Here is a 20276-nt window from a genome sequence, read left to right on the forward strand (position 1 = left end):
TTTCTGAGGGATTTTTGCTGACTTTGATGTGTCTTATGTATTTGGAATTTTTCTGTGAAAAGAAATTGTCAGCTGAAATTCTTTTAAAGAGTGTAAACAAGAGAAAAATTCTGAAAATTATTAATCATCGTATATGTGAGCATATGTTAACTGCAGTATACGTAATAACAGCCCCCAGCATTAACCCCTGACAACTGTTGTATTCTTTTTAACATATTTTTAAAGGGAAAGGAACTGACATTCACTGGGTGCTTTCTATTTGTTAGGTCCTGTGCTGTGTATTTTAATATAGTTTTTCTCATGAAATCCTTACCATAGCCATGTGAGGTAGCAGGTGGTATTTGTCCTGTTTTACAGGGAATAAACAGGCTCCGGAACTGTTAGCTTAAGGTCATAGAATAAAGGAATGATAGAACTAGAATATAAACTTAAGACTGTTGGCTCTGAAGCCATACTTGGTTCATTATGTCATATCTCTAACATGTTTATTATGAGTCTACAGAGTAACAGTTAAATTCCTATAAAGGCAGGTCATTCTGTTTGATACATTTTTGTGTAAAGGAAGGAGTTCTTCTGGCAGGATAAAGGTCAAGGGCAGGTAATCAAGGTCCTTGCCTAGTTCAACAAGAACAATGTGGGACAGAGTTCTGGTCACTGTCTCCACCTCCACCACCCCCCCCCCGGGCCAGCCATGGAACAGTTTGCTAGGCACTTTATGAGAAAATTATGAGTACTTCCTCAGAAATCTTGGGATTCTGATTAGGACGTGGGCCCTTGATCCCAGCCACAAAGGCCTGGTATCAGGCATTGCAGGGTGGGATGGAGATCAAGTCAGGGTGGCTGGGAAACATGGTAGAACTCTTGGGTAAAGATATAGTTGGAAACAGTTGGAGTAGGATGTCGTGAACCCATGATTATTTAGAATCAGTTTTTCAAGTTCAATCTTCAGTAAGATCTGAGGTTTCCCAGAATGCTTATTAAATAACATAATCCAGAGAAGCAAAAGGAATGAAGAGTAAGGTTTTGTAGCTTTTAATGAAGAGAAAAGGAGTTCCTGCACACGCCTCTGGCCCTTTCTTAAAGATTTTTACCCAGAATTTGGGATTTCTGTGGAAATAGTGCTTTTGAGATTTTGAAGGTTTTAAACCTATTTGTACTGAGTTTCTGTTTTTATAATACAGAGCAACATTAGGAATGATGTTTGTGCTCAAGAATTAGGTTGTCTTATGGTAGTGGCAGCACATCTAGATTTGAGTTATTAAAATACTGATGCAGTATAGAAAGATCCAGTCCAAAGTTGAGGGTAGACTGCTGCGTCGTTACTCTCACTGCCTGTGTTGTAGGGTGGATACAATAGTCTTTGGACAGTTTTGATTCCTATGAGGTAGAACCTCCTTTTCCATCCTTACTTTTACTAAACAACAGTGTCAGTAATTCCAGTGTTTGGCGGGTATGGCTGATGCTGTATCACTGATACCCCTCCCTCTGTAAGTGGGTTCTGGTTTTCTGTTCCTGTATAACAAATTGTCTTACATCCTTATAGTTTGAAACATTTCATTTTGCTTATAATTTTGTGGGTCAGGTGTTCAGAAAGAACTCGGCTGGGGTTGTATCAGTGGAGTACCTGGGGCTGGAGCATCCTCTTCCAAGGTGGCTTCTTAATTTATATGTCTGTTATCTCTGTGCTTTCTGTCCCCCGTGGTGTCGTAATCTCCAGAGTCTCACTACACATTGTTCGGCTTCTCAAAGTATGTTGGTCTCAGGGTAATCAGATTTCTTACGTGGGGGCTGGCTTCCCGGAGAGTGAGCATTCCAAGTGATAGCAAGAGGACGCTGCAAATTTCATAAGACCTGGACTTGTAGATTGCCATGTTCAGTTGGTCAGGGCAGTCACAGAGCCTGCCCAGAATCAGGGAATGAGGATATTGACCTTGCCTCTCCATGGGAAGAGTGTGAAAGAGTTTGTGTCCATCTTCAATTTATCACAGGACCATTAAGCAGAAAGGAGAAGGGAAATGCTGACCTGTGACTTTACAGCAAACAATCTGCTTATCTAATGATTTAGGAGAGATTGACTGTCAGCCTGGAATGAGAAGGGAATAGAGGCAAAAGAGAGATGCCAGAAGGAGGAAAATGGAAAATATGTTCATGGGGAAAGCAGAGAGGCAACCAAGATAAGCTTTGCTTCATAATTATCTTCCCTGCCTTGGCTCTGGACTCTTGGTTCTGTCCTGTGTTCTTGGCCTTGAGTCCCAGCCTGCCACTTCTGACCACTTGGACTTGGTACTCGTGCTTGGCCTCCTCCCCTAGTATTTGGACCTTTGCTTAGTTTCCCAGGCTCTTCATTGGCTTATAACTTTGGTCCCGGGTACCTCCTGTATCTTTTTACAAGAACTCTCCTGTTGCCCTATTTCCTGGGAGTCCAGTACCTACTCCCAGAATGAACAGCATTGTGAGAGACAGGGGATATCAGGCAATAATTTTGGCTGCACTCAGGCTGCTTTGGCACCTTTGGCAGTTGCTCAGAATAGCTTGATTTCTTCTTTTCTGGAGTACATTATGGCTCAGTTCTGGGTCTCTTTTTATGACTTTAGGGGACTCAAGTTATAGATAAAAGAGACTTCTGAACTTTTAGGGTAGAATAGGCTTGTGAGCATGCAGCTCAGAGAGCATTTATGGTGCATGGAAGATAATATGCCTTGCTCTTAAACATCTACAACTGTATCATTTGGAAGGTAAATTGGGTCAATCTGGAATATATTTCTACTCATATGTACTAGAATATTTATATAATAGAATTTTTATGATGATACTGCCCTATCTAATTATTAATATAAGAGGAAGAACACTTTTACAATGGATACTTTAATAGAGTGTGTGTGTATTTTAATAATAGCTTTAAAATTTTCATTGATTACTTTTTTTTTAAACAGGATTTTGTGTTGTTGCTCAGGCTAGAGTACAATGGCACAATCATAGCTCACTGCAGCCTCGAGCTCTTGGGCTCAAGCAATCCTCCCACTTCAGCCTCCTGGCAAATTTTTTTTTTTTTTTTTTTTTTTGTTCTTGAAGACAATGTGACTGAACCTCCTGGCAAATTTTTAAATTTTTTATAGAGATGGGGTTGTGCTATGTTACCCAGGTTGGTCTTGAACTCCTGGTCCCAAGTGATCCTCCTACCTCAGCCTTTCAAAGTGCTGGGATACAGACGCCTGGCCCTTTGATCTCATTTTTGCAGATTCATAGAGTTGCAATCTCAGATTTTCATTTAATTTACCACTCATGCCTAAAAATCTAGAATAAGTTCACTTCATTAGGACAATTTTATGATAGCAGTATTTTTAAATTTAAAACATTTTAAATTTAATTTTTATTATAAAAGAAATAATGCTTTTTGAAAAACTTCAAACAGTATAGTTGAAAATGAAAGTAAGTCCACATGGCTCCAGTCCCTATCTCATTCCTTTTACATAACTGTTGTTAGTATACACTCTTCCAGACTTTAGAAAATTTATACACAAGTATGTAATATATACATAGATACAGAAACACATACTGTGGTATCTTTTTAAAGCAAAAGCGGCAGTCATCTGGACTTACTGCCTTGCAGTGGTCCATGCAGTGCCTTCAAACATTGTATGAGTTTGAGTTATAGCTCTGTCACTTACTAACTTAGTAAGTTATATGACTTCTCTGTGCTTTAGTTTTCTCATCTATAAAACACACCAGGTAATAGTAAATCTTCATTGGATTGTAGAGGATTAAATGAAGTAGTATTCATAAAGTGGTTGCAGTAGTGCCTGGCACACAGTATACACTATGTAGATGTTAACTAGCTGGGCTGGGTGTGGTGGCTCACATCTGTAACCCTAGTACTTTAGGGTTGAGCCCAGCAGGGATCGCTTGAGCCCAGGAGTTTGAGGTTGCAGTGAGCTGTATTGTTGCCACTCCACTCTAGTCCAGGTTATAGAGTGAGACCCTGTCTCGCAACTAAATGAAAATGAAATGAAATGAAAATTCAACTAAATGAAAATTTTTTACTTTAAAAAACCACACATGTTATGGATGTTTTCTTTCAGCTTGCTAATACTTTTCAAGTGTTGCACTTTAAAAAGTGTGTGGGAGAGGCGGTTCTGAGTTTTACTGTTACAGCCCCATGTTGTCTGTTCTGGCTTTAAACAGTGAACTACCACATACTTCCCACCCCCTTCCCCCGTTGCAATGACTTGCTGTTACTGATGGGCAGGGTGGTAGGAATGTGTTTGCCTTCAGGGTTGATAGGAGGCAGGAAAAGACCTGAAAACCATTGGTTTAGAAGTTTATACTATAATACATTAGCAATAAATTTTTTTTGTTAAGCCTTTTAAGAAAATTTGATGGAAAGAAGAGTTGGAAGAATTTTTTTATAGGGGAGGATGACATGATTGTTTCATCTAACTTTTGCTAGTCCTTGTCATGTTTATAATTAGAGGGGACAAAGTCATCGTCTAATTTTCATTTTATAATGAAGAAATAAACCCAGAATAGTAGTAATGTTCTCCCTTCTGTAGCTAGTAATGGTAGAGCCAGAACTAGAATCCTGGTCAACAGTCATCACCTTTCTGAATTTTTGAGAAGATAAAGTGCCTTCCCTCCCAGTTGATGCAACCACTGGATAATAGATGGACTATAAATGGCTTGCCTGTCAGTGCTGTATGCTTGAATTATTTTGTGTGTAGGATAGTGATGGAGTTGTTATAAACAGTAATACAAGATGTTTTGTCAAAAAGTTTAGAATCCCAGGATAATTTTTTTTTTTTATTTTTTTTGGTGAGGCAGAGTCTCACTCTGTTATTTAGGCTATAATGCAGTGGCATCATCATAGGTCACTGCATCTCCAACTCCTGGGCACAAGCAATCCTCCTACCTCAGCCTCCTGGGTAGCTGGGACTACGGGCCTGTGCCACCATGCCTGGCCAATTTTTGTATTTTTTTGTAGAGGCCGTGGTGGTGGTGGTGGTGGGGTGGTCTCGCTCTTGCTCAGGCTGGTCTCAAACTCCTGGCTTCAAGCAAATCTCCCTCCTCAGCCTCACAAAGGCTGTGGTAGGATTACCAGCATGAGCCACTGTGCCAGGGCCGAGAAGAATTACTGATAGACCTTGAATATCAAATGTATTCTATTATGAGGTTCTGTATAGTGAATACATACTAAGGATATTAAAGATCAGTGGTTATGTAGAAAGACTATTATATTCAGTGTGGATGCCATTTTGTTGTACAAACTCTTTGTCTTAAGAACACAACCAGAGAACATTCTTGGGTAAATAGGCCCCTTTAAGCACAACTCCCTAGTTTCCTACCCTTCTTTATCTCTCTTGATAAAGGAGCAGACCACCATTCCCTTCAGGGAATAGTAGAGTCAAACCGTAGGTCACCTAGATGCCTAGATGCCTTCCTTCTGTCTCTGTGCCCCTTAAGTTCTCATCTCCTGCTTTTTAGGAGAGTTCAAGCTTTGGGGGGGTTAGGGAAGAAGACTTATTATGTCTGAGGCATGTTTTAGAGGCTGGGGCTCTTCCCACCCTCTCCTGTGTCCAGCATATACTACAGCTTCTACCTTCTGGAAAATGACCCTGGCTCAGGGGAGGATAGAGATAGATTCTCTATTGCCTCCAGACAAAGGGGCCCTCCTTCCAACTGGAAGAGCTTGAGGCTGAGGTGAGAACAGGGACAGAGGAAGAGTCTGAGCCCACAGCCAAAGAGAGGGGGAGTGAAAGGAACGTAGTTAGTGCCAACCTCTGGTCTGAGATGCCCAGGGGCTGGGAGATAAGACACTGAGATCAGAGTTGGAAGAATACCAGCAAACAGGAGAAATTTGCTGGGGGAGAGGGTATCTTGGTTTGAGGAAATTTTATAATCTGAGTAAAAGATGAGATTTTACTTATGAGACGCCACGTGACCCTCCTATGGCCAAGTGTAATAGTGTGAGAAATGCATGGCTTCCTTTTCCTTGATGTCACCTTGAAGTGTAGTTAGGTATATTCAAGAGCCCTTATAAGTTTCCAGATTTAATTTTTTGAACTACAAGTTTCCATCCTTATCACCTTTTCTCTCAAGTACCAGCATTTAAGATTAAAAAAGTAAAAAACCCTTTGGTTTAATATTTTCATGTTTTGCTGAATATGTAGAGTTTTAAAATATTTTTATTGACTATCTGTGGTTTTATTGTGTATATGTGTATATGTATATTTGTATACAAATGACTATTTCAGCTATATTTCATGTAGTTTTATAGAATAACCTAGAAATCTTTAATACTTTTTCAAAGGAAAAGTGTTCATCCTACAGATAAACTTTTGAAACCCATCTGTCTATAAATTGAAACTACCTTTTATAATAAGATTGTTCCCCTAAAGGTGATTAACATAAATGGTTTTAAGATTATCTGTAGTATTCTTTTATTCATACTGTGACCTGTTCTAATCTTAACAATTGAGAGTTAGTGTAATTTAAAGCTAGTATTTTTTATTCTATTTTGTAATTGTGTTGGGTACATTAAAGGTTCTTAACTTGGATAAAGTGTGTATAAATAGAGTGAATATTTCCCAAAGTAATGCCATTTATTGGCCTCAGAATCTGCCCTGCTCTGTGTCTTTCTAGCATTCAAATGTTTTTCTAGTGTGAATATATTATACCCTTAGAGAGTACTGTTTGTTGCCCAGGCTGGTCTCTTGGGCTCAAGTGATCCTCCAACCTTGGCCTCACAAGTAGCAGGGATTAGAGGTGCACATTTCCACCATGCCTGGCAGAAAGTGAAGGTTTTCTTGTGGGGTTTTTTCTTGAGATTTATTAAAAGGCATAATCATTTATTTCCAAAGTTTTTGGAAATATTTTATTTCCTTTTATTTTCTCTCCTCATCCCTTTCTTAAGTATCTATTTTATTGAGGTACAATTCATATAACATAATACTAATCATGTTAAAGTGAACAATTCAGTGGGATTTAGTACATTTACAGTTGTTTTACAACTACCACCTCTTTCTAGTTCCAAAATTTTTCATCACCCCAGAATGAACTCCATACCTATTAAGCAGTGACTTCCCATTCTTTTCTCCCTTTAGCCTTAGGTTTTTTAAAAATTCTAAATTGAATTGAGAAATTTAAAAAATTAATAAAACTTTATAAGAGCATTGAGATAAAACTAGATTTATAATACCCTGTTCTAAATGCAGTAACATGAAGAAATGTATTCATGTATCATTGGTGGGGAAATGGGGGGAAAATGGGATCACAAAATTGTATTTGTTTTGTGTATATGTTTGCAAGTACAAAAGGGGGAAGAAGGAACACTTGGCAGGAAATACACCAAAGCAAAGTATCAGTGATTTTGCTGTAGATTTCCTTTTCCTCTTAGGAGGGAGGAAAACAATCTTCCATAATTACCCCCCCCCCAAAAAAAAATTCCCTGGATAGTTAAAAACTTGGGCCTAAACTTACTATTGTAACATAATTATTTCAGGATGATATTAAACTTCCACAGTTTTTTTTCCAGATTGAGTTATAATGTTTCTTAATATTTACTAAGAGAAAAGGATTTCCTGGCTGAACAAAATAATGATATTCATAGTTTATCAATCCTCCAAATCATAACTCAAACCATGAATACCTGTTCAAGTAAGCTCTGTTCCAATTTACTTTTTATTTTTAAAAATATATTTTATTGGACATTGAAACTATGAAAGCATCATATTCTTGTTGCTGTGAGCCAAACACCACAAGGGCGTACAGATAAAAAGCCAGCATCTCCCCTCACAATAGCCTTCCCATGGAGTCTGCTGGACAGAAATTATCTCTACAAAATAAAAATCTACAAGTTTACCTGTAACTTTATAGAATTTGGGTCCTAGTCAGTAGTAAACAGCAGGTCAAACAATTAGGTGCCATAATTAAATATCTTTGGGAGGAGCTATTAAATAATGTTTCAGCATACATTGAAAGGACTTAAGAATTCTCAATTGACCTTGTTTCCAGTTCTGGTTAATTTTTTTTTTAACAGTGAGAAAGGCCTGTTGTGATGTGTGATAAGGCAAGAGAGATGCAGGCAGGGACTAGATCTTGGAAGAGCTTGGTATCCTAAACTAAAAAATTTAAACTTTCTTTTCCACAAATGTTTATTGAGCACGTACTGTGTGCCAGGTGGTGGATTTTTTATGATCCTGAGTGTGTGGTTTTACTGTGGCGCTCTCCGTATCGCCCTAGGAGGCTGACTAGTGGTTCTCAAGGGGTTGTATTAGGGAGTCATGTGGCAAGCTGCTTTGCTCAAAATGTACATGTTCTTTGTACATCTTTCCCTACCTTGGTGTAGATATTTTTGGCTGAGTAGAATTTAGGTTCCTGGAAAAAGCTTTCCAGGTGATTTTTATGTTCCTCCCTTTTGAAAATCATTGCTACATGAACAGGACTTTTTTAAAAAGTAAAAAAGTAAATGAGTAAACAGCAAGCAAAATTTAAATCAACATTTTAAAAGTTTCCATACCCCTTCTTGCTTGCCTCACTCCTGTAATACTTAAATTAAAATAATTAATGTCCTGATTATACTGTCAGCAGAAATTATGTGCAGCTGTCATATATTTTATGCAACTGAGAATAACTTTGGGAAAACTAGTCTTAGTCTTCCTAATTGTATCCTTAGGTTGCGCCTTTTAATAAATAAACTGAAAGAGTTGTCATTTATAGTGGTATATGACTTGCATGGCAAAGACATGATTAAAAGACTACACTTTAAAAAACGTTTTTAATGGGCAAATAGGCTATCATTAACTTGTCGGCGACCATGGTAAAAGGGAATAAGTAGTAACGGAGAAAAGTATGTATGTATTTAACATGGTTAAGCTATTTGAATTGAGTCAGCAATTAAAACGCGCAGCTGTTGTGGACATGCATTTAAATTCTTTTCAATATAACTTTAATTAGGCAGCCATTTTGTGTAAATGCATCCACAAAGCAGGGATTTGTGATTCCAGTATACCTAAGCAGCCGTGGGATTTATGACTTAATCACAGGATAATGGGGAGAAATTGGGAAATGACATGATACAATTGGTATATTGTGTATTTTTCTTTTTATTAGTGTGCCGGTCCAACAAAAGCCCCTGGGTCTGTTTGACTTGTTCAAGTGTCCACTGTGGAAGGTAGGTGACATGCTAATTACTTCACTGCCCTGTTTGCTTTGTAAAATTTGCCTTTAAGCTTTATGTCAGAGTTTTATTGGTTTGGATTTAGTACCATTGTTCATCGTAGTGTATAATTCTCTGTAGGGCTTCCCTCTCCAATGGAATCCCTTTGTTCTGTGATACAACTGGGAAAAAAATCTAGGGGAAAACCCCTTCATACTGATATTTACAATAATTAGTTTGATGATCAAGAAAATCTAATAGTAATATTTGATTAGAAAGATGAAATAAGGGTGTTGAAATCTTGAAAGGAAAGTTTACCTAATGGTGGTTTTTTCAGCTTCTTATGAGGGTAAGATTTAAACACACAGAACTAGAGAGAGAGTGTAATCGAGCGCCATGTTCCCATCACCCAGCTTTAACAATTAACTAACACATGGCCAGTCTTGTTCCACCTGTTACCTACCCCATCACCACCTTTTATTTACAGATAAAGGAATTCTCTTTGAAATGACCTCATTGTGGAATTCATTATTAATTCCTGCCTGAGATGTGCCAAATGTTTCATTGTTCCATTAAAACATTTTGCTTTCTATGGACTTACCATCTCCTACCTCACCCCAGTCCAGTTTAAGTCTGAGCATTTCCTCTCAGTTTTTGGCTTCAAAATGATATAACTTAAATATTTCAGTAACTCTTTTTTTCTAATACAAACTTAATTAAATATCAACTTCTGTGTTTTTTTGTCTAGTAGTAGCACATTTATTTCTGTTGTCATTTTAGCTTAGAAAATCTACTTTGAATTTATTATAGAAGTTAATAGCTTAGCAGCAAGCAGATGAGAAATCATACTGAATCTCACAGGCTGAAATCTATATTATATTTATCTGGATTGTTTCCCCTTTGTTATTTTAAAATCCTCATTGCATGAAGAGAGCATCTTTTGTACAGTGAACTATCAATTTTGAGTCCTGGAATTGAGTATTTTTTCCATGTACACTTAAAAGTACCTTTGGAAAATGTTAACTGCGTATCTTAATTGTGGCTGTTGTGGTTTTGAAATCTCTAGGATTTGGGGAACCTGAAAATACTTTGTACAGATAACTTTTTTTATAAAAAGAAGAAAAGTAGAAGCACTTAAATTCTACACTTGAAGAGACAGATTCCTCTCCTAGATTTTGAGAGGTGAGAATTATAATGCCATAAAATTTATGTAGTTTGTTCTCCAGTTGTCTCATAGTGCTCTACAACTTAAATCTTAAAGGTCATATGCCAATCAAAAGACCTGACAAACTCTCAAAAATTGGAGAAAATAATGTTCTTAATGGCAAGCACAAAACAATTCTCTAAGTAGGTTTTGGAAAAATAAATTGAAAAATTTCTAGACTCTACAGGTAGACTGTTTCCAGTTGCAAACAAATTTAAATTTAGAAATTTGACATAGTTTTGGAGAAATATGGTTAAGTAGATTAAACAGATAATTGAGAGTAGCCTGAATTTGGATCTCCATTTTACATAGCTGATTGGTTAATATTCTTTTATCATTTTATCCTGGGTATTGATTGCTAAGTATACTGATTTTTTAGTAATTTTAGACTACTTGTCTGCAGGGAAGTCTTGGATATTCTTTCAGCTAGGAAACATAGTTTATCAGTAGCATATATGAATTATATATTCTGTTGGTCTTCATGACATCATCCCATTTAAGTTATTTTAAAATTTTTTGAGATTGTTACTAGAAATCTGTGGCCTATATAGTGAAAATTTTCCTCTTATGCTATATAGACCAGGGGTCCTCAAACTTTTTAAACAGGTGGCCAGTTACTGTCCCTCAGACCATTGGAGGGCCATTGGAGAGTGCGGTGCACGTTCCACACATGCGCACTGTAGGCCCAGGACGAGTTGGCTGCTAAGCAGGACAGGCAGCGGTGGCAAAAACACCCAGCGGGCCGGATAAATGTCCTTGGCAGGCCACATGTGGCCCGCGGGCTGTAATTTGAGGACACCTGCTATAGACCAAAATGTCTAGTTAAAAATCAAAACTAGATGAGGGAAGTATTTATGTTATCTACTTTATACAAAACTTTTAACTGCTTCTGACTAATGTATTTGGGTATTAGCCAAAGTGTTGCTAATCTTAATGTCAGTAATAATCATCCTTCTTACTTTATCGAGGACATTTACAAGAACCATTTAAGTAACCATCTAGAACATTTGGAGACTATGGTGTTGTAGTTAAATAAGCTATATGTTCTATGTAAAAATGATCAGTTTTCAAAGACTTGAAAGTAGAAATGCCTTTTATTATTATTGTTTAGTATTACTACCATTGCAGTAAATTACTATTGTTTTTCACGGTGAAGTACTATAAATATGTGGTAAGAATAGGAAATAAAGATGATTAGATATTGAACCTATATGATGCATTAGCGTTTACCTTTTTAATTAGTGGGTGTTTCTTGACCTGTGCAATAATGTGTTATTTCAAAATATGTGTTTAATGTGACCACCTTCTAAGCAATTATGTTGTTTAGATTCTGAATAAGTAGTTAAGTATAGAAAGAAAAATGCTAATAAAATAATTGCTGACATTCATTTGTTATTTGCCACACCTAACAACCCATGAGACACAAGTACTATTATCTCCATTTTATAGATGAAAAAACAAGCACAGAGAGGTTAAGTAATTCACTCAAGCTCACATGAGCAGGCTGTGACAAAGCCTACTTTTGAACCCAGGCAGTCTAGTTTTTGAGCTTTTAATCTTTATTTGACTTTAAAATTCATTTTAGTCCAATTTTGTGGATAGAGGATCCATGTTAAAAGTACAGTGAAAAAGTGGGAAAAGAACATGATCAGATTCTGAGTTGAGGTTAATAGTGCCTTGAATGCATCTGGTTTTCCTGGGTATAGAGGCTAGGCTTGAAGTTAATCCTTCCTACTCACCACAACTATCCTACTTTCTCCAAGGTAAGTGTTGCTTCTGGTGCAATTAAGGTGCCTCATGATGAAATATTTGAATTCTCTGAGCTTATTTGGTACCATTTAAACAACATTTGCTTTGACTGAGTTTTCAAGTAGGTCTTGCCTTCTACAGGTTGGCTGCTTTCTAGGAACTGGGCAGTTTCATGTTACAGGTCTTCATGGCGGTGGCCAGTGACAGCATTGTGCAGTATTTTAGTTGAAGGTGTTAGGTGAATTTGGCTGCACGACATGTGCATATGAATCCTTATTTCAGTTCCATTTTGCTTGCTGTAGTATGATGATTTATTAATTCTGAGTTGCAAAGTATTACAGAATTTTTATGAATATAATCAACTTTTGATTATCTTTGTACATGTAAATAAATAACAGTATTTTTTATAAACTTAAGATGATTTGTGTTTTGTTCGGATTGTTTCTAAACAAACGCGTTTCCATATGAGTGGAGCTGATTATCCAGGCATTCAAATAAAAGATTTGAAGACATATTGATGAGAAAGAGATGAAAGATAATCATCCCTTTCTATATCTGACTCTCATGTTTTATATTAAGCAGCAACTCAAGCAGAGAGCCTACAGCCCTGTGGGAAGTGGTTGAGTAATTTAGTTTACAGAGCTTGTCTTTGATAATAGCCCAGGTTGAGGGCTAGAGGTATAGGAAAAACTTAAAAAGGAAAAAAAAAAGTAAAAAGCGAAAGCTATAGCGAAAGCATCAGCAAAAGCATTTGTAAGTGCTATTACCAGTGGTATTGAGACTGATTTGCATAAATAATGCCTTTCCTTGCCTGGGCCTAGTCTTGTATATAATTAAAAGTTGACTGTGGTATTGCAAAAAGGAAAACATTGCAAAAAAGAAACATTTTAAGTATTCAGCTTAATAAATTACTAAATGATTGAATATTACTGTTATAGGATTTTTCTCATTTTGATTTGATTAACAATTTTATTATCTCCTTAGTACTTTAATCTCCAAAGCAATATTTAGATTAAAGTAAATTTTCATTTGGTTTTTGTAAGGTATGTGAATGGCCATGCAAAAAAACATTATGAAGATGCACAAATACCCTTAACCAACCATAAGAAATCAGAAAAGCAAGATAAAGTTCAACATACAGTTTGTATGGATTGCAGTAGCTACAGTACATACTGGTAAGTTAATATTTTCTGGAAATGACATTTCTTACTATGTGTGTGCAAGTGTGCTCCTACCTTCCTTGCCATCTTCCCTTCCCTCCCCCAGTCTCTCAGCTAGTTGCTACTGCATTACTTCCTTTTAGTCCTATTAGGATTCACAGGAGAGGGACTAGAGCGAGCCATCAGGAACACCTGTCTTTGTGCATTTCAGATTTCACTTTGCAATGTTCCTTTAGACTTCGAGGCCGCCTCTTCTCTTCCACACCCTACTCTTTCTCCATCCCAGTAAGCTTTGGAGAAAGAAATATATGTATTTCTTTCTTGTTCATTATAATTTCTTTTCTTTTTCTTCTATTATTTTTAATTGAAGAATAATATGATAAAAACTCATGTTCCAAAACAAAACCCATGTTCCTACTGTCTAGTTAACATTTTGCCATATAATCTTAAAAATTTTAACTTCTCTGTTCACAAAATTGTTTTGACAGTCTCCCTTCTCCCAGTACCGTTCTATTCTCCTCTACTCCCCCGGAGGTAAATGTCAAAAATTTGGGTTTTTGACATTTGAGGTTTTTTTTTTTTTTAGGTATCTCATCCTTTAAAAAGAGGTTGGAGGCCCTGTTTTCTCTTTGTAATGTAATATACATGCCTGTTTAATATAAATGACATGTTTTTATGACATAAATAAATGTTTTTATGACAACTTTGAACTAGGTTGTTTAGGTTACAAGTGATGTTTAATGGTCCATATCCATTTGATATGATCAGACAGTCAGTATATTTTTCAGTTTTACCTTTGGTGTGAAGCAAATTTATTTCTTTGACTAGTAAATATGATGAATAATTCTTGTTTTAATTAGTTTACCGTCAGTTCAAATGCTTGCTGACATTGAAGGGAAAAAAACCCTAAGCCATTTAAAAGATCCCTTTGGAGATTTTTTTTTCTTGCCAGACAGCTCTTGAATGTCACATGAAGGCAATTACTGGGAAGAGATGGGGATTTAAAGTCCAAATATCACTTTAAATTCATACCTTCTACTGAAGTGGGATGCTAGTCCTTCCTACATTGTCCTTAGTTGATAGTTGTATTGGAGAAAGGTGCCCATCAAAAGGAGGCGGAAAAAAGGCCAGTGGTTTGCCAGGTCTTTTAAATTTTTAGAGGTTTAATGTTATTAAATTCTAGCTATGGAATAAACATCTTAAGGTTTAGTCGTTCAGATCACTACTGTTTCAGTGATCCTTTGCGTGGAAGGTGTCCAGACCTAGAAGAGAGAGAAGCTGGAGGTAGATAGGGATTTCGTTAAAAATGAAAATCCTCCCAAGATTTTCACACAAGGGTTAGTGGTCAGTTTATTGTTATTTCCTATTGTGAAACACTCCTTTCTACCAAAGTTAAGCATTATCCAGGCAGTTAAAGTGTTTTCATTAGTTTGTTTTTTTTCCATTTTCCCTCAGGAAACTTATATACTAGAACGACAACAGAACCATGTGTTTCTGTGTGTTCATAAGTATTTCTGCTTTAGGCAGCAGAAATTAATATCTCACAGTCATTGTCATAGGTCATGTCAACCTATACATACAAGATATTGAGAAAATTCATTCTTCTTGATTTTCAGTTAGCAATGTGCATGAATTGCTTAATGGAGGACTTTGGAAATACAATTAAATCTCTGTGCTATAACAAGTTTGCAGTTGCTTTTCTTGCTATTGGTAAGATTCTAAAGAAACTAACTGCAAGGAAATTTTAAGAATTATCTTAATAGAGTTTAATTATATTCATAGGACTCTTTAAAATATAGATTATATATTTCAATGTCTTTATATATTGCATTTTAAGGGCGTACTTTTATTAAATAGAAATTGGACTTTAATTTGTTTTATATTTATAGAGGTATAGTCTGTTAAAGTATATGTCATTTCATAGCCAAATTGGAATTTAATGGAAAATCTCGAACCTTGAGGAGTATACACCATGGCTGAGGCTTCTTGGCCAGTTGCCAGTCTTTTGTGTGAAGTTATACAGAGCTGCAAGTGTGTGGACACCCAGAGCTTCTGAAATGCAGGAAGGGAGTTGCAGCTGTTCACATTATCGTCTCATTTGTGGGTTTTAGAACAAAATGCCAGGGAATCACCCTGTAGCATTACACTGATGGCCCAAAAGGAATCTGTGATAGTTGTAAATTGATGAGGCTGTAGTTTAAATTAACATTCCTCCCACACCTCACTGTGATTAAGAAACAGAGATTTTCTATTTCTGTATGAAGAGAGAGTGTGTGCATGTGCATGTGCACCACAGAGAGAAAGAGAGATTTTCCAGTGCACTTCAGTAATTTCTGTTCGGTTTATGAGTTTTCCTTGAACATTAATTTCTGTGGTTAGACTGAATGATTGCTTCAGAGGTAAAACATTGGTGCATTAGTTATAACATATTTGATTATTAAATATTTTGACTTTAGCTAATGTTAAAGTCCCTTTGGCAGTGTGTGCTTTGCTCTAGAGAAGTTGTAATATACTCTGAGGCTTATAGTTTTTCTCTCTCTCTATTTTCCTCTTGCCAAGAGTCCCTGGCCTGTTCTATCTTTGCAATCTTTTGTGAAGTTATCACTGAACTCTCCCCTCCCCTCCCAGCTCCAATTGTAGCTGGGTGTAATCTCTCTTGAACTTTTAGTTCTTGGGATACTTGTAATTTCCTGCAGCATGTTATTTGTAAATGTCCTTGGAGACTGCAGACACCATATCTTAGATCTTCGTGTTCTCCCCAGTACTCGGTGTCTGGTGCAGAGTGGGCAATGTGTGTTTGAAAGATTGAATTTTGTTAGCTGTCTTCCAAAAATGGGGAATGTTCCACCAAATCTGTAATTAGTGCCCCTCTGATCATCTTAGAGGGCTGAAGATCCACAGAACATTTTTCCTGCGGAAGACTTAAGTCATGACATAGGTGAGACATGACATAGGTGAGTCATGACAATAGCTGCTTCATTCCCTCACAAGACAGACACCCTTGCAAGCAGCTCCCCTCAATTCTGATATAAACAGGGCATCCAGATTAGAAACTCCTACCAACCAAGCAGAGCAACATAACACAGATCACTCTTTCAAATGAGGGAAAGCAATGCCAAAGGGATAATTTTGATTTGACACAGTCCCCACCCCTTAAGGAGATAAACAGGTTAACATGAAACTGAGAGATAAATGAAGATTTCAATAAAAATGAAAATCTTCCTAAGATTTTCATACAAGAGCTCGTATTCAGTTTATTTGTTAAGTAATGTTTCCTTCCCTCCCATCCCAACTCCCCTTCTCTAATATAAATGGAATTGTATGTGGTATACTTTATTGTGATTGAAAAGAAACAAATATTGGAACAAAGAAACTTTATTTCTTATGCAGATAGACATTTGGAGTTAATAGAAGTAAAATACTGAACAAATAATTTTTTGAAATCTGACATTGTCTTGTCAACTTTGATCCTTATCAATAACAGCTGAATTTCAGAGAATGAAGAATTATGAAAGGAATATTAAAAGTAAATTACTAGAATGTTTCCTTCCTGGCAAATAATGATTCAAAGCATCCTTTCAAAGAAATATTATGAAATGTGAATCAATTTATTTGTCTAGAAAAAGAAGGCTTGTATTTTCAGATTTTAAATACATGTAATAAACAGTAATTTTAATTAAAGTTAACAGAAATAAAGCTTTATTGTGGGTTTGTATTGATACTGACTCATTTTCTAAGGCAGTTGTGATTGAAAATAAAGCAGAAAATCTTTTGTTGACTATATAAACTATTTGGACACAAATTTTCAGTGTTGTAAAAAATTAGAGAACAGAGTTTTGTTTATTTGAAAACAGTATTTTGGAGTTTAAGAAGAAACTTTCTAGTAGAGGTGGTCTAACATAAAGGCTCTTCCTTAATCTGGTGTTTATCTGCTTTTAACAAAGGATATGGGTTTTCTCTGCGGGCATTCTTCTGATTTTCCATAATTGGCTTATTTGATGATAGTCAATCAGAATTTAATAAGAGAATTTAAAAATGTGCTTTCTAAAATAATTCTTTTAGATTTTAACTTTTCTCAGTTTGAAATAGATGAAGTCACTAGAATATCAGCTTGTTATTTTTCAGTGTCTCTGTCATTTATAATAAAACCAGAGGTCAAATTTGCCTCCATATAAAAATGTTACACAAGTGAATGAAAAGGAATTTAAAATTTAATGAAAGATCTGTTACTGTCCCCTTTTTAAGGGGTATTTTTTACATAAAAGGTTTTCTCTCTTTTTGGTGTTACTATTATACATGACTTACTATATATAAAGATAACTTTGTAGCCAGTAGATTAAAGGACTTATTTCTTTACTGTTGCATGAAAAAATCAGGTTCATTTGTATGATGATTCCTCTTTGTTTCAGATGAGTGAATAATGGTTTGGTTTGAGAATATTTTCTTAGTTCTTCAAAGAATATGATGTGGGGCCTTATAAATTGGGTAACTTCAATAGCACCAACAATAGCAATGGAACAAAAAACAAACCTAGAATTTTAAAGCTGAGAAAGAGCTCTATCATGGGTGTACTACCTGTGTCAGTCAGTGCAGTAGCAATTGAGCAATTAAATGTGGCTAGTGTGACTGAAGAATTGAATGTTTTGTTTTTTAATTAATGTAAATTTAAATAGCCACATATGGCTAGTAGGTACTATTGGACAGTGCAGCCTCAAACTATTAAAATTTAATATTGAGTACACTGATGTTATGAAACTTTCAAAATCTTAACACAGAAATCTGACAGAAACTCCAAAAAGACAAGAAGATAATTTTACTAATTAAAATACTGTAGTTGCAAATAACTACAAATTAAATCTAACCAGTAAGATATATCAAAAAGAAAAATTATTTAATTGTCAAGTAGAGTTAATTTCACCTGAAGTCTTTTGACATATTCATTATTAAAGGAAACCCCAGATTATTGTACCATTAGAAGCAAAAAATACATTTATTAATAGCCATTTCATTTAAAAAACCTAATAACATTGAAATAAAAGGAAACTATTAAATTATTAGAATTTACCAAAAAATAGAAAGCAAACATCATATACTAAACGATGAAATGCTAAAGCCATTTCCCTTAAATCAGATACAATACAGAAATACTTCTTATCATCATTTACCTGATTGTTGCTGTTATTAAACATTGTTTTAGCAGTTCTAGCCATTGCAGTAAGACAGCAAGTGAAATCATTGGTATAAATATTGGAAACACAGAAAAATTATTTCTGTTTTCAAATTATATGATAGAATGCCCAGAAAGCCCAGGGAGATTCTAGTAGAAAACAGCACTAGAATTAATAAGAACTTTTGGAAAGCTGACATGAGCTAAATATGCAAAACTAATAGCTTTCTCTTTATTAGCAGTCATCAGTTGAAGATGGAAGTGATCAAAACAAACAAAAGTATTCAACAGAATGACAAAACTATCAGTTATACATAGGAATAAATGTATTTTAAAAAGTTACAAAGCAAAGATACAGATCCTTTATGAAGAAAACTTGGTATTATAAGCAGTCCTTTTCTCCCTGAATTTTTACCTTCAAAACCTTTACTTGCAACAGAGTCTGGTTTACATGATGGTCCTCAAACATATTGTGAACAATACCCAAAAAAATCTGAATAGCAGATGTGTTGCTTTACTCAAGGAATAAACATTGGCTGAGAACCTGCTATGTGCTAGGGATCTAGATTTTAGTGTAGCAGTCTCCAGAATAATGCACTGGCAGTATGGGAAGAAAATGTTAGAACTTCTATTAAAACTTTTTTTTTTTTTTTTTTTTTGCAATCACACAAGAGGAGGTTTATTTTCTGGCTAGCCAGGGTCCAAGCCCCAGAGCACCAACGCAGTGGCCACTCTCACAGGCAAGGACCTATTAAAACTTTTTATTTGGGGAAAAAAAAAAAGCTTTGCCAAATATTTAACATACCTGCTGCCAGTGGTCAGTAGTTTTGATGATTGTGTGCTGTGAACAACACACGGTCTCCTGAATCAGTGTCACACATGATGTCCTCGCCCCATGTTCACTTTGACATTTTACTTACGTGGACAAAGTAAATCTATATAAGTTGTTTAGCCAAATGGACACATATTTTAAAAGATTTTTCCAAAAAATATCTGCAAGATGGTAATAGTGCAAACACTGATGGACAAGAAAAAGGCAAATGGACATACTTTCCTACTCTGAGCCTACACACATTACAAGATAAAACTACTGGCTGTCTGATAAAAACATGGACTAATCAGATCTGCTAAGTTGGACAAAATGTTTAAAAATTATCAAGAAGACAGGAGGTATGAATTTATATCCACTGTCATTAATGTTGAACCTTTACCATATGTGTATATATTGTATTTTGAGAAATTAGTTTAATAATATGAAGATATTGTGACTAGAAAGACATTTTAAAATAGTTTATTTCCTCTCTAGCTCATTCTTTTAGAATCTTTTATAATATGCACATGATTTAGATTTACTTCCATATGTAATTTATTAATACAAATATATATATATATAGAGAGAGAGGGTGGTGGATGCTCAGTTTTGTGGTTTATTTTTTAACTTGATTAGGAGCCTGATGAAAATAGTTGGAAGACTTCTTTTAGTAAACTAGTGTTTTGTCTCTTAGAATTAGAGGGGGCTGCAGCAGCATTGAGAAGAAAAATTTAAAAAAACATAAAGAATTAGAGGGGATATGTAGTGCAGGGTGAAAACAGGAAGAAAACAAGTGTTTCTAATGTTAGAATTTTTTTAAGGGAAGTAAACCCACATTAAATCTTAAGACAAGAAAATGATTGAGCCATGCTACTTGTTTTCATTTTTGGAGAATGGGAAAAGAAAGTAAAGATGGAGATGACCAAATTCGGAATATCATTTTGTCAATAAACGAGTGAATGATGCGAAATGGAAAATACTGAGGGGTAAGGGAGTTGGTGGTGTATGAGATGAGAGCTTAAATCTAAAAGTAG

The 20276-nt window shown here is 35.7% G+C and overlaps 1 protein-coding gene across 2 annotated transcripts in view; it reads left to right on the forward strand.

The window, feature by feature from the left end:
- USP3 (ubiquitin specific peptidase 3) overlaps nucleotides 1–20276 on the forward strand; it is a 73112-nt gene that overhangs the window by 18706 nt on the left and 34130 nt on the right. Inside the window, exons 2-3 of one of the 2 annotated variants that reach the window (XM_012758606.3) lie at nucleotides 9106–9166; nucleotides 13148–13279. In XM_012758606.3, coding sequence (XP_012614060.1) covers nucleotides 9106–9166; nucleotides 13148–13279 — 193 coding nt within the window. Of the gene's footprint in view, nucleotides 1–9105; nucleotides 9167–10227; nucleotides 10334–13147; nucleotides 13280–20276 lie in introns of those variants that run through there. The other variant, XM_076004470.1, reaches the window with a different exon arrangement.

The sequence above is a fragment of the Microcebus murinus genome, chromosome 6 (assembly GCF_040939455.1).
Source record: "Microcebus murinus isolate Inina chromosome 6, M.murinus_Inina_mat1.0, whole genome shotgun sequence".
Lineage (NCBI taxonomy): Eukaryota > Metazoa > Chordata > Mammalia > Primates > Cheirogaleidae > Microcebus > Microcebus murinus.